At 47.1% G+C, this 13,334-nt stretch overlaps 1 protein-coding gene across 1 annotated transcript; it reads left to right on the top strand.

The window, feature by feature from the left end:
- The first annotated feature begins 1,213 nt into the window (after positions 1 to 1,213).
- On the top strand, positions 1,214 to 11,521 carry NELFB (negative elongation factor complex member B). The gene is made up of 13 exons (XM_056505337.1): positions 1,214 to 1,476; positions 1,587 to 1,750; positions 1,937 to 2,036; positions 2,484 to 2,714; positions 3,647 to 3,832; positions 4,770 to 4,882; positions 5,667 to 5,769; positions 6,692 to 6,787; positions 7,995 to 8,137; positions 8,985 to 9,091; positions 9,941 to 10,082; positions 10,792 to 10,900; positions 11,119 to 11,521. The coding sequence occupies exons 1-13, from the start codon at positions 1,375 to 1,377 to the stop codon at positions 11,254 to 11,256; spliced, it is 1,734 nt and encodes a 577-aa protein (XP_056361312.1). The 5' UTR covers positions 1,214 to 1,374; the 3' UTR covers positions 11,257 to 11,521.
- The last annotated feature ends 1,813 nt before the right edge of the window (positions 11,522 to 13,334 follow it).

Here is a 13,334-nt window from a genome sequence, read left to right as displayed (position 1 = left end):
GGAAAGGAAAGGAAAGGACATGGACCTAGATAAAGGGAAATATATTATTAAACGCACTCTGAATAAATCCCCCTGTTATGAATATTGTGCATAGCAGTTTGTAGGAAAAAAAAAAAAGGGTTTTCCATAGTCTGAAAGTTTTTTTTGCAGAATCAGATTTCCTGCCTTTATGTGATCAATCACAAACTCTCTGCTAAAGATCAGACTTTCCACTTCTTCTGTTTTTTGCCTACCAAGACCAGATGGTTCCATGACCAATTGTCCCAAGAGCTGTCCCACAGAAGTTTGGAAGTTTCTTTGACCATCACTGCTCACCTTGCAGAATTATGACAACAAAACAATGACAATTATTGATTACTACAAGGAAACCATGCTATAAAAAGGGAGCTGCAAACCAAGTTGGGTGGAAGCATGGAGTGGGTGGTGACCCCTCACGTTTTCCCCAGGACTGCATTGCTCTGTCTATGTAAAATAAACCAATCTGAATTTTGCTGAATTTTTTGTTTCTCATTTATGACAATTGCTTTATTTTCTATAGACAGAGCAAGCAGTGCTGGGGAGGCAGAGGGGTCACAGCCCACTCCACACTCCACCAAACTTTGGTTTGCAGCTCCCTTTATAGCATGGTTTCCTATTGTAGTCATCAATAATTGTTATTTTTTTGTTGTCATAGTTTTGCCAGGTAAGAAGTGGTGGTCCATGGGATCACTGGACAATGTGAGTCTATAAGCAATTTGTCAAGTTTATCTGTTTAGTATTTATGTACGTATGTATGTATGCATGTATGTATGTATTTATCAATTTATCAGGTCTTCGCAGATAAAGAAATGGCAGAAGTCAGGAAGTCTGGCCTTAGGGATAGGCAGCAATTGATTACACAAAGGCAGGAGACCTGATTTTGAAGAATCTGCTGGGCTGTGTGAAAGCCTTGTTTGGCAAGCTGTCAGTAGATCCAACTTATTTAGAAACATAATATTCATAACAGGAGAATTTAAAACAAAATTATTTAATCATATATTTTCCTTTCTTTAGGAAGACTTAAGCATTCTGGTTTACACAAACCCCAATACTTTTGTGATTAACACGAATCTTTGATCGATTATCCCAAAGGCTCCTTTGCCGTGTCCGCCCGGCCCGGCTCAGCCGGAACCTTCGTGCGCCGGAACCTTGGTGCTGCGGCGCGGGGCCCGGCGCGGCGGGGCGGGGCGGGGCGGGGCGGACCGCGCGGGGCCGGGGCGGCGTGAGGCGGGACCGGCACCGGGAACTGGGCCGGGATCGGGATCGGGATCGGGATCGGGATCGGGATCGGGATCGGGATCGCGATCGGGATCGGGAGCTGAGCCGGAGCGGCCCCGCGCACCCGGCCAGGCCGAGATGTACGCGGGGCTGCAGGAGCTGGGAGTGGCCAATGGCGAGGACCTCAAGGAGACCCTGACGAACTGCACGGAGCCGCTGAAGGCCATCGAGCAGTTCCAGGTGCGCTGGGCGCCGCGGAGGTGCCGTGTGGGGAGCTGGGCTGGGTTTCCCCTGCCTTTATTTGTTTTCCCCAGTGCCGTTCTCAGTCCCCGCTGCGGGTTGTGTTGCAGACGGAGAACGGGGTGCTGCTGCCCTCGCTGCAGTATGCGCTGCCCTTCCTGGACCTGCACGGCACCCCCCGGCTCGAGTTCCACCAGTCCGTGTTCGATGAGCTGCGGGAGAAGCTGCTGGAGAGAGTCTCTGCCATCGCCTTGGAGGGGAAGGTGGAGGAGAGGTGTGTCAGCAGTCTCCTTGGTTCCTTGGAGTGAGCTGGGAGTTCTGAGTGAAAGTGCAGTGGAAGGGTGACTTCTGTAAAGGAGAGTTGGGCTCCTCAGGGCCTGAGTTCCCATGGCTTTGAGGCGGCCACTTTGTTCCTTTAATGCTCCATGGTACTTAGTCTCGTGTGTTTCTGTTTTTTCAGGTACAAGAAGCTGGAAGATCTCCTAGAGAAGAGCTTTTCCCTGGTCAAGATGCCCTCGATACAGCCTGTGGTCATGTGTGTCATGAAGCACTTGCCCAAGGTGGGACCACTGCACTGGTTGGTCTGGTGTGATGTGTGTCACTGGTGTCACATGTGTGCCACTGGCGTGATGTGTGTCACTGGTGTCACATGTGTGTCCCTGGTGTGATATGTGTGTCACTGTGTGATATAGTGTGTCACTGTGTGATATAGTGTGTCACTGTGTGACATGTGTGTCCCTGGTGTGACATGTGTGTCACTGGTGTGACATAGTGTGTCACTGTGTGACATGTGTGTCCCTGGTGTGACATTTGGGCACCAGGGATGGACAGGGGGGATTGTTGGGGGGTCTGGGCAGGGACAGGGGCTGCACTGGGTGATCCTGTGGGTCCCTCCAGCTCAGGAGGTTCTGTGATTCCATGTTTGAGATGCCTCCTGGAGTCAGTTATGGGTTACATGGATGCCAGGTGAGGTGCTGCTCACTGTGTAACTGCTCTGTGGATTGCAGGTCCCTGAGAAGAAGCTGAAGCTGGTGATGGCTGATAAGGACCTGTACAAGGCCTGTGCTGTGGAGGTGAAGAGGCAGATCTGGCAGGACAACCAGGCTCTCTTTGGGGATGAGGTGTCCCCCCTGCTGAAACAATACATCCTGGAGAAGGAGAACATTCTCTTCAGCAATGATATTTCCTTCTTGCAAAATTTCTTCAGTCCATCTCCCAAAACGAGACGTCAGGGAGAGGTAAGGACAATGAAACCCTCACAGTGTGCTGCTGAGGGGAATTTATCAGGAATTTTCAATCAGCCATCACATAAGTTTTCTCCTGCCCACCTTTGCTGCTGAAGTTGTTTAGCTGAACAAACTCCTTGCAAGAAACACCAAGCCATTTTCTTCTACACATCTTGATGAAAGCAGGAATTATTTTAGTTGTGTAATAAATTATGAATGTTCTAAGCTGTTTATGCATTTTAAAAAAGAGGGCACATTTTTTTCTCTGTTGTTCAGTCTGGCTTTAATACACTTCAGCTGTTCTGAAGGCTGAACATCTCTATCACATCAGTTTGAGTATGCTGATATGCTAAATTTGCTTTCTTGGGACCATTTTTAGTGGACATAGCTCAACTGAAGTTGCTTTTTTTTAAAAAAAAAAAAGGATGTAGAAAGTTGTAGTTAATTGACTTCCAGAAAAGTTGCTTTGTGAATTAAATTAACTAGAAGGCAATACAATGCTTTAATTTCAGAGAGGACAGCACATCTGTTATGTGAGGGATTGTTTTAGGCCTGTTTGGCTTTCAGAATCATTTGGTGTAAGTGCCCTGGTACTATTTGCTCCAGGTTTGCACTGCAGAGTTGTGCTTTAATCCCAGCTGGCCACTCAGCACCACACATCCATTGGTGACTCCCCTGAGGGGATGAGGGGAGAATCAGAAGGGTAGAAGAAAGAAACTTCTGGGCTGGGACAAAGGCATGATGGCTGTTGAAGATTTGGTGACCATCTCTTGAACAAATGCTCTTGGAAATCTTGGAGCAAAGAGTTCCTTTTCAGGGCCTCATGTCCCTGCAGGTGCTTCAGTCTTGGTAAATCACATAACATAAAGAGTTTACATTAGTGTGTGTGTGTAGAATGAGAGCATCTCTTGGTGCTGAGCCCCAGTGTGTGCCCTTGAGCCCAGGTGGTGCAGAAGCTGACTCAGATGATTGGCAAGAACGTGAAGCTCTATGACATGGTGCTGCAGTTCCTGAGGACCTTGTTCCTGCGCACCAGGAACGTCCACTACTGCACGCTGAGGGCAGAGCTCCTGATGTCTCTGCACGACCTGGAGATCAGTGACATCTGCACTGTTGACCCCTGTCACAAGGTACCAATCCTGTGGGACACATGGGGGGATTTGTGGAGAATTTGCTGGAGAAAGCCCAGAGAAGATGAGTCCTTTCTGTAAACAGACCTTGAACCTAAATGTCATCTTGTATTCCTTGGACCTTCAGGTGAGAACTTCAGCTTGGTTAACCAGCAGTTTGCTTTCATGAATCCATGAATCACTCAAATTTAGGGTGCTTTGTGAGTGTTAAAAGCAGTGTCTGATCTGACATTTGTTCTATGCAAATGCTGCAATAATAATAAAAACCATCAGCTGGCCCCATGTTCTTACTCCAGGCTTCCCTCCCCGTTGTGGATATGCTCCATCTGTCAGTAAACTGTGTGTAACAGTAAATACTTTGGATATTGAATTATAAGACAACATGAAATTATTCAAATATTGGGAAGTGACAGATGTGGTAATGTCACAGCAAGATCTTGTTACTGGCCTCTTGTTCATGGTAGCATCACTCTGAGCTGGAACAAGGCTTTTTTTCTGAAGTAGTTGTTAAGTTTTACATGTGTTCTGCTTAAAAATAGTTCAGTAATACAGCTCTAAAGCACAAACACCTCTACTGTCAATATTCCTTTAGAGAGTGGGAGTGCTATTGCAGTGGCCAAAATAAACCATATTTTTATTTCTAAGTGATGCTGCTGCTTTCTCAGTCTCCTACTTGTGTAAATCCACAGGTGTGCAGGGCAGTGGTGGATTTAATTCCTACTCCTTAATTGCCAGGGAATACCTTCCCTGGAAGTGGAGAAAGTGACCCCAGGTTAACTTCCCTGGGCATTCCTGATCTCTCTGTCAGTCACCAGTGTGGTAGTGCCTGGGTTCATTAATGAAGCATCTCAGTTGCAGATGTTTTGAGGTGATCCTGGGCCTGTTTTCTCTGACATCATGAGTTTATTGCTGGTTTAATGAGTTCACTTGGTGACAGTTCACCTGGTGCCTGGATGCCTGCATTCGGGAGAAGTTCGTGGACAACAAGAGAGCTCGGGAGTTGCAAGGATTCCTGGATGGGGTGAAGAAAGGGCAAGAGCAAGTGTTGGGGTAAGGCACTTGGGCTATTCATTGGGAAACTGAAAATGGCTTCCTAGCACTCTCAACATCTGACAGGTGCTGGGGGTATTAATTCTTCCCTAAAGCCAGCAAACCCCCAGCAGCCCCTCTGTGCAGTCACATCCCAAACATCCCTCAGTGTGCTGGGGCACAGCCAGGCTCATCCTGGTGGCAGAGCTTGCACTGCTTCACTTGCACTCTTGAGTCTCCCCTGTGGCTTCATAACAGAATTCAGGAGCCTTTCTTAGGGAGTCAGAATAACTAATTATGAATGACTTGTCTGGCTTTAAACCCAGAGAAAATGGGCTGGTGATATTTGTCAGTTAAAGTACTTCATTAGCTTCAAATGCTGGTACACTTATATCTCTGGAAGGTGCCCTCACAATATTTTATTTAGCTGATACTTTCAGATTTTGTCCATTGGTATTTTAAATCTTCACTATTTGAGAATTCACTTTTATCTGTTGTTTTTCAAAAGCCTCTGAGACCTTTCTGTCCTCAGCATTCTGGAGATGGTCAAAGAGCTGAGGCCACCAGAGCTCCATTGTCTTTGGGCTGCCTCCCAGCAGAGCTTCAACTGGCTGTGGGAGATTTTGTGCTTGATCTCAGTGCAGAAGATATTCAGCAATTGTTTTTTGTGCTCTTTCATGTCAAAACCAACATGAATGTATTTCTTTACAGGGCAGGAGAAGGTTCATCAGGTGCACACAGTTTGGTTTGCACAAGGGGGTTGTTGGTTATGTATGACAAGTGTTTGATTTTTGCTCCTTCTCAGGGACTTGTCAATGATCCTGTGTGATCCCTTTGCCATTAACACCTTAGCCTTGAGCACCATAAGGCACCTGCAGGACCTGGTTGGGCAGGACACCTTACCCAGGGTAAGCATTGCAGCTTGTGTTCCTAACTGAACTGTGGTCTTGGCTGACTGACAGCCATCAGGGAAGGACTGGCACTGTCCAAGTCTCAGAAGTTCCCAAATGTGGCAGTTGGAACAAGGGAAACATGACTCCTGTTCATTTGCAGCATCTGCTGCAGAGCTCTGCAGGAGCTCTTTGGACTGGGCATTTTGGAACTCTCCAAAACTGACCATGAATTCTTTGCATGGCTCATTCTGCCTGGCAGCTGTGCAAATACAGAATAATGTGTAGAATCTGTTCCTGCCTGCTTTTTCCCTCCATCAGTTTGTGTGACAGCAGCACCTTTCTCCTGCCATGGTGAATGCTGTGGGTTTGTTTGCACAGTTCTGGTCTGGTGGCTGAGATAAAACACAATTCCTGCAAGTGGAGTCTGCAGGAGGTGCTGAAATGTTAAGGGCACCCTGACAGGTGTCTGGACAATGGGAGCCACTTGCTGTTTTATCCCTGAGTTGTTCAGTGTTACTGCTGCATGGAGTAACTTCCTTGTGACAGTTTAAGACTGAAAGTCGTTTGGGTTTCAGGACACAATATAAACAAAAAATCCATTGTCATTCTTCCACACCCTTTCTCCTCCTTTCTTTTGCTGAGATGATTTGGTTTGTCTTCTCACACATTACATTTTAGTGCACTAATTGGGCTGTACACATTTTAAAAAGATGTGCTCAGGTGGCTGCAAACTTCCTGGTGCATTATAAATCTACAACCCCCACAAACCCTGAGGTGTGGCAGTTATTTGATGCCCATTTGAGGATCACTTTTCAATTTACTTGAACTGAATGCCTTTAGCAGTCTTGGACAAAGCTGCTAATCCAGAACTGCTTCCAAATAAGTATTTCATGTGAGGATCAAAATAGCTGTTTTTCTTCTCCCCTTCAAATTTGAGGAAAGCCCAGATCTGCTGCTGCTGCTTAGGATGCTGTCTTTGGGACAGGGGGCCTGGGACATGATTGACAGCCAAGTCTTCAAGGAACCAAAAATGGTGAGCCCCTTTGATGGTAAGAATTTAACACAGTTAATCAAATTCAGACTTGTTTATTACTTTATTTCATTTCTTATTAAACATTTGTTCTCCAAATGTCTCATCAGAGCTTTCTTGAGAAAAAACAGTGGTCACAGAGCAGCTGTTCTGGACTGTGAGCTTCCATTGCCTTCCTTTTTATTTCATGGGTGCCTGATCCTTACTGTTCTAAAATCAGCCTGTACCTCTTGTTAAATACTCCACTGGTTGCTCATTGCTCTGTCATTTTTCCTGGAGTCTTGTACACAATTGATGGGTTTGTAGAACACATCTTGCATGAGGAAAGCAATATTTCCAAGACTGGTCTCAAACTCTGGCAGCAGTTTAGAAGCTTTTCATTGACAAGAGAAACGTTTTTTTCCCTCTCAACTCTCTGTTACAGGAATTTAGTGCAGTGCCACACTGAACTGTAATCTTTCCATGCTTTGGAAATCCCCTCCCAGTATTACAGGAATCCCTGGTGTAGTTCAGCTGAGGGCAGGAGGGCCAACCCTGGTGTTGCACAGCAGGGCTGTTCCTCAGGAGGAATTTGCTGTTTCTGAACTATAAAGCAGTAAATGTTTTATAAATACCTAGGGGCACATCTGAAGTCTCCAAAATACATCCACTCCTGGCTGCTAGGATGTTTAAATTCATCCCAGGGAGGGTGTGCCTTAACACTGGCTCTGTAGCAGTGAGAGTGATCAGTAATTCTGGAGGTAGTGCTGTGATTGTGCTCTCTCATGAACCTGTAAGAGAAGATGCTCAGTTTCTTTCCAAAGGGAGCCTCTGAATCAGCCTTCAAAACCTGATTTATTTGTAGTTGTGTTAGCACAAATAAGCCTGGGCCATGCTGTGAGTCTGTAATTGTTGTTATCAGCAGTTTGATGTCATCCTGAGCACATCCCATGCCTGCAGCAGTGCTGGGAAGGGCCTCTCAGGAGAAATGCTGCACAGCTGTCCAAAGAGAGGGTTTGAGCAGGAGTATTTCTGGAGTGAGATGAAGTAGAGTTTTCATACTTACCATGGAACATGTAGAAGTGAATTATTCAGGACTTTTGAACTGGATGTCTGTGAGCTGGGTTTCCTCAGTGCCTTGCTTTTGTCACTGCACTTCAGGACCATTAGGTGGCATGAAGTGACTGATGATGGATTTGTTCTCTTCCCTCTGTCCTTCCCTCACTCCAAGGAAGCTGAGCTGATCACCAGGTTCCTGCCCCTGCTGATGTCCTTTGTGGTGGATGACCACACCTTCACTGTGGATCAGAAGCTGCCCTCAGAGGAGAAAGGACCAATCCCCTACCCCAGCACCATTCCTGAGGCTTTCACCAAGTAGGTGCCTGGCCCCACCCACTGCAGGGTCTGGCACCAAAGCAGCAGGGAGCCAGCCAGACCTGGCAGGGAAAACTGCCTCTGCTGAGGGCAAGGCTTCCTGGGATAAAAGTCAGTGCTAATGCATCAAGTCTGACCTTTCCCTTTAGCAAAACAGCTTTCACTTGTGCTCCCTCAAATAAAATTTACCTACATAAAGTAATATTTCCTATAATGACCTAGAATAGGAGAGTATTTGGTGTTTCTGTTCAGCTTCCCAGGCAGTGAATGCTTAGTTTTGGGTGATATCTGGGTGCAGCTGGATGAAAAGCACTATTGGAAATCATAAAATTGGCATTTTTGACAACCACACTCTTTCTCTGTCGATAACCTGTCACTCCAGGGATGTCAGAAAGATAATTAAAACCTCTGTGTGCTCTGTTGTGTTCAGATCTTCTGCTGATTTCTAGCACAGTTTCTGTCTGTGTGCCAGAATCTGGGGTACTGGGTCCTGGTAGTTGTGCTCTCCTCTGTCACAGACTTTGGGAGACTAAAACAGTATTGGACTTTGTATAATTTTTTAGTATTTGGGCTTCTACTAAACCCCATTTTGAACAGCACTTCTATCATTAATACATTATAAATGTTCACAGTCAAATCCAGCTGTGAATGTTCAGTTTTTCTGGAGTGTGGTAGTGAACATAGGGATGATCCATCTGCTCTCTCACTGAATGGCTGCTCTTCAGTGGGTTTGAGGTTAGCCACTGCTGTACTTGCTTGATAACTACCCCAAAAGTACTTTAAACCTCTTAAAAACTAAAAAAAAAATAGCTTTATTGATGAATAAACTTTGCTTGTGCCATAACAGGTTCCTGCAGGAGAACAGAATAGCTTGTGAGATTGGGCTGTATTACATCCTTCACATCACCAAACAGAGGAACAAGAATGCTTTTCTGAGGCTCCTGCCAGCACTAGGTGGGTCTTTGTCTAATCTTCTGTTCTATGGCTGTTTGCCTTGTATTGGACACCCAGGAGGCCACTGAACCTGGAATGAAAAGAATGTCAGAGCCAGGGACATCATGTTCTGCCTTTGGCTCTTTGGTGACTTAGTTGTGAGTCTTTGGGTTCTGCAGTTTTCTGCTGATGTGAGAGTTTAGGGACAGTGGCTGAGGTCAGTGGTTCCTTACATGAAGGGCTCCTTTAACAATGAGATCAGTTGAGAACCATTTGGAATGAATCTGAAAGATTCAGAGCAGGTGCCCCAGGTCTGCTGCCCACAGTGATTGCAGGTGAAGTTGCACTTGGCTTTGTGTGGTGAAAAAACTGGTAACAAAATAGGACTGAGCACAGCATTGATTTTTTCACCTGTATTATCTTGTTCACTGACTCCTCTGGGATGAGTTGCAGGAGAGCTCTGGAGCAATCTGCTCCTAATCTTTTATGTCTGAAAGATCAAAGCCACTTGCCTGGGCTGCCTGTTATCAAAGGAAATGAGAAAAAAAAAAAGACTGAAAGAAAGTAAGCTTAGATTAGGTACTGGGGAAGAATTATTCCCTGTTTGGGTGGGCAGGGCTGGCACAGGGTGCCCAGAGCAGCTGTGGCTGCCCCTGGATCCCTGGCAGTGCCCAAGGCCAGGCTGGACACTGGGGACAGGGGGAGGTGACACTGTCATGGCAGGGGTGGCACTGGATGGGTTTTAAGGTCCTTTCCAACCCAAACCATTCTATGGTGAAACCTCACTGCAGGGTTTTCAGCAGGAACAGGAGCTGTGTGGACAGGTTTTGGCACATCTTTGTCAGTCTCTTTCCTTTTCATATATTCTAGTTGAGACATTCAGTGACTTGGCCTTCAGTGACATTTTCCTGCACCTGCTCACTGGTAACCTCACCCTGCTCAGTGATGAGTTTGCACTTGAGGAGTTCTGCACCAGTCTCTTTGATGGCTTCTTCCTCACTGCCTGCTCCAGGTAAAGCAGATTTTTCTCCCTGGACAGAGGGAGTTTACTCTGCCTGACAGAGGTTTTGCTGCTCTGAATAATAGTTTAATAGTTCACCAAATTCTTCACAGGCAGTGGAAATACCAGCCTGATGCTGTTTTCCTTTAAGGAAGGGTGTATGTTTTGGGATGAAGTTTTTATCAGCAAAATGTTTATGTCTTGATAGTAAATTTTTATTTAAACTGCAGTTCATTATCCCCAAGTTGGAGTTGCAAAGGAAAATATCCTTCAGGCTTTGCAGTAGCTCTGGCTATGTACAGTTAACTTCAGCTCTTACAGTATCAGCAGCACTCAAAAAGCTGTTGTTACCTCTGGTCAGTCACTGGTTTAGCTGGTGGCCTGCAGACAGAAAGCTTCCCTAAAAGTGGCTGAAATTACTGCTGGGGCATAGCAGCATGTGCTGCTGCTGCTTCACACACTCTGCTTAAAATCTCCCCCTCCCTCCTCATGGCTGTGCAGGTAATCCCCTCCTGCTGAACAATTCCTTGAATCCTTGAAGGTCTAAGGCAGTGTTGGTGCTTACACTAAATTAGCCCCTTACAGAAGCTCAAATTCTCAGGGGTTTTGGAAAATTATAACAAAGTCTGTGGTGGGTGAATGATTCTGGTGCTGTGGCTTCCTTGCTCTCAATATGGTGTTTGTTTGTCTTGGTTACTCTGCTTTCCAATGGCTCTTGCAGGAAGGAGAACGTGCACAGGCATGTGCTCAGGCTGCTGCTGCATCTGCATCACAAAGTTGCCCCAGCCAAACTAGAGTCTCTCCAGAAGGCTTTGGAGCCCAGCAAGCAGGTAGGAAGGGAAAAGTGATGGCAGGTGAAAGCATCTGCCTTTCCAGACACTGCTGGATGGAGCACGAGCTCTGCTTCCCAGGTGTACCCAGCTGTGGCCTGGTTACCTTGCAGCTCCCTGCTGTGTTGGTTTGTGTTGAGCACACAGGGTGAGGGCACACTGGGTGTTGTGGCTAGGATGGAGTGTGACTGTGCTGTTTCCCTCTTCTCCTCCTGCAGAGTGGGGAGGCTGTGAAGGAGCTGTACAACCAGCTCAGTGAGAAGCTGGAGCTGCGCAAGCCCAGCCCGGCTGAAGTGACTGAGACTCCCTCCATGGAGCTGCCCCTGCCCGCCGTGCCCACTCCAGCCTCTCGCTGAGCTGGGCTGCAGGCAGGGCTGGGGGAGAGGAGCTGAGCCCCTGCTGCCTTCTGAGTCTGCCCACGTGGTGGAAACAAAAAGCCACTGAAGCTCCTTCAGGAAATGCTGCCATCACCCGACTCACTGGCTCTTGCTGGTTAGAAAACTGTATGCAGTGCATTGCAAGGTTTACTTTTCTTAAAGATAGCTGTGTCTTCTTGTAGATCCACTTAAAATCTGACTGTACATTTAAAAAAAAAAAGAAAATGCATATTTTTAAGCTTGGCATCCTGTGTTTTTACACTCTGCTCAGTGAGTGTGCAGCCCCATGTGGCTGAGCAGGTGGTGTGGGCTCTTGAGGCTGATCATGGCTTCCTTTGACCTTGATCTGCCCCTCGGGGTCTCTGGAGAAGATGCTGAAGAGGAGGAAGAGTCAGAGGAGATGAACTCCACTGAAACCAGTTCCTGTTTGAGGTTCCAGCTCTCATGGCACATGGTAAGATGTGCTGCACTGTCAGGGGTGTCCAACAGTCAACAGCCTCTGCTCAGATGGGCTTTCACAAAGAGAGCCAGAAATTGAACCAGTCTCTCTCCTTTCCCCCTCAACTTTTCTCCACAGGAGCAGCTTGAAGTGCAGTTAAAAGAGCAAGACTGATATTCCTCAGTGACAGGGTTGAGGGTAGGGGGAGTGAGATTCTGCTTTTATAAAAATAGAATCATAGAAGTTACCTGGATTGGAAAGACCTTTCAGATCATCCAGTCCAGCCCCTGCCATGGGCTCAGCCGGGCTGGAGAAGGGAATTTTTCCCAGTCTGTCAGCAGTGCCCGGTGGGATGGCTGTGACACAGGCAGTGCTGTGGGTGTGCACTAGGGGGTGGTGCAGCCCTGCCTGCCCTGAAATCCCCTGGATGGGCACAGGGGGAGCTGGAATCGCTCCTGCTCACCTCCTTTGTCTTTACAACAGGGCTGTGATCCCTGTGACATGAACAAACCCTCTCTCCAACCCCGCTGAGCCTGGCTGCAGAGAGAATTTTCACAAAGAATTCAAGTCTGTGAGTTTTACTGAGGGATCTGAGGAACCCAGTGAGGCTCTTCAGGCTCAGCTGGGCTGTGACTTGCAGGATAACAAGAGGTGGGAACTGGACAACTGGAGCCATTGTCAGGCATCCTCACACTTCTGAATGCTCCAAAGCATCTCCAGGAGAACAGAACAGCCTGTTCTCCCTGCTGTGGGCCCTGCACCCACTGGAGAAGGATTGGGAGCAATGGATGGGATGTGGTGCAGGTGGCTGGAGGGAAGAAGGGCATTGAAAGAGTGTCTGATAAAGGCTGGAGCAGATGCTGCACAGCAGAAAACTGAGTTATTTCTCCAAGAGACTTTTCTGGCAGAGCTGCTGCAAGATTCAGGCTTTGCAGTCACCTTAGGTTAATTCTGGTGAGTTGTGCAGGGTGGGGAATTTGGTTTGTGACTTCCCCTGTAAAAGAGGATCCCCTTATCCAGCTCCTTGAGGTGAATGTCTGCCTTCAGCTTTGGAAGAGTTGCATCTAGCCCAGAAAATGAAGTGACATGAAAAATCTTGTTCATTCCTGACCTGGTTTCAGCTGTGAGATAAATTTTTTAGTTATTAGTTATTTAGTTATTTTTTTAGTTATTTAATTACTTTTTCAGTATAATTCAGCCATTTGAGGGTGGAGAACCCCCGATTTTGCCTGTAGGTGCATTTCAGGTGTTCCTATCTGCTCTAAATGCTGTTTGAGCTCTCCTCAGGCTGGGCTGTCTCAGGAGGTGTGTTTGGAGCAGGGCTGTGTGGGGCAGGGCTGTGGAGTCTCTGGAGGCAGAGACAGAGCACATGAGGCAATCCAGGGTCTCCAGCCTTTATTCCAGCTCTGGTGGGTGACACAGATGCTGCTCTGTGCTCCCTTTTGTACAGCAGTGAGAAGCCTGTCCTGGCACACAAGCATCTCTGCTCCTCCAGCGGTGTCCATGGACTGGAGTCTGGATGGAGCAGCTTTGCAGGAGGAGGAAGTATTTCTGCATTTGTCTTTGCAGCTCTGGGAGGTCCTGCTGTGAGCTCTCTGCTCTCTCCTTAATTTCTCAC

The sequence above is a fragment of the Oenanthe melanoleuca genome, chromosome 17 (genome assembly GCF_029582105.1).
Source record: "Oenanthe melanoleuca isolate GR-GAL-2019-014 chromosome 17, OMel1.0, whole genome shotgun sequence".
NCBI lineage: Eukaryota > Metazoa > Chordata > Aves > Passeriformes > Muscicapidae > Oenanthe > Oenanthe melanoleuca.
The sequence above is the reverse complement of the archived record's forward strand: the minus strand, read 5'-3'. Positions and strand labels throughout refer to the sequence as shown.

Coding starts and splice junctions, on each gene's coding strand:
- NELFB (XM_056505337.1), top strand. CDS start 1,375: ATGTACGCGGGGCTGCAGGAGCTGGGAGTGGCCAATGGCGAGGACCTC. Junction 1,477..1,586: donor AGGCCATCGAGCAGTTCCAG/GTGCGCTGGGCG, acceptor GTTGTGTTGCAG/ACGGAGAACGGGGTGCTGCT. Junction 2,037..2,483: donor TCATGAAGCACTTGCCCAAG/GTGGGACCACTG, acceptor TGTGGATTGCAG/GTCCCTGAGAAGAAGCTGAA.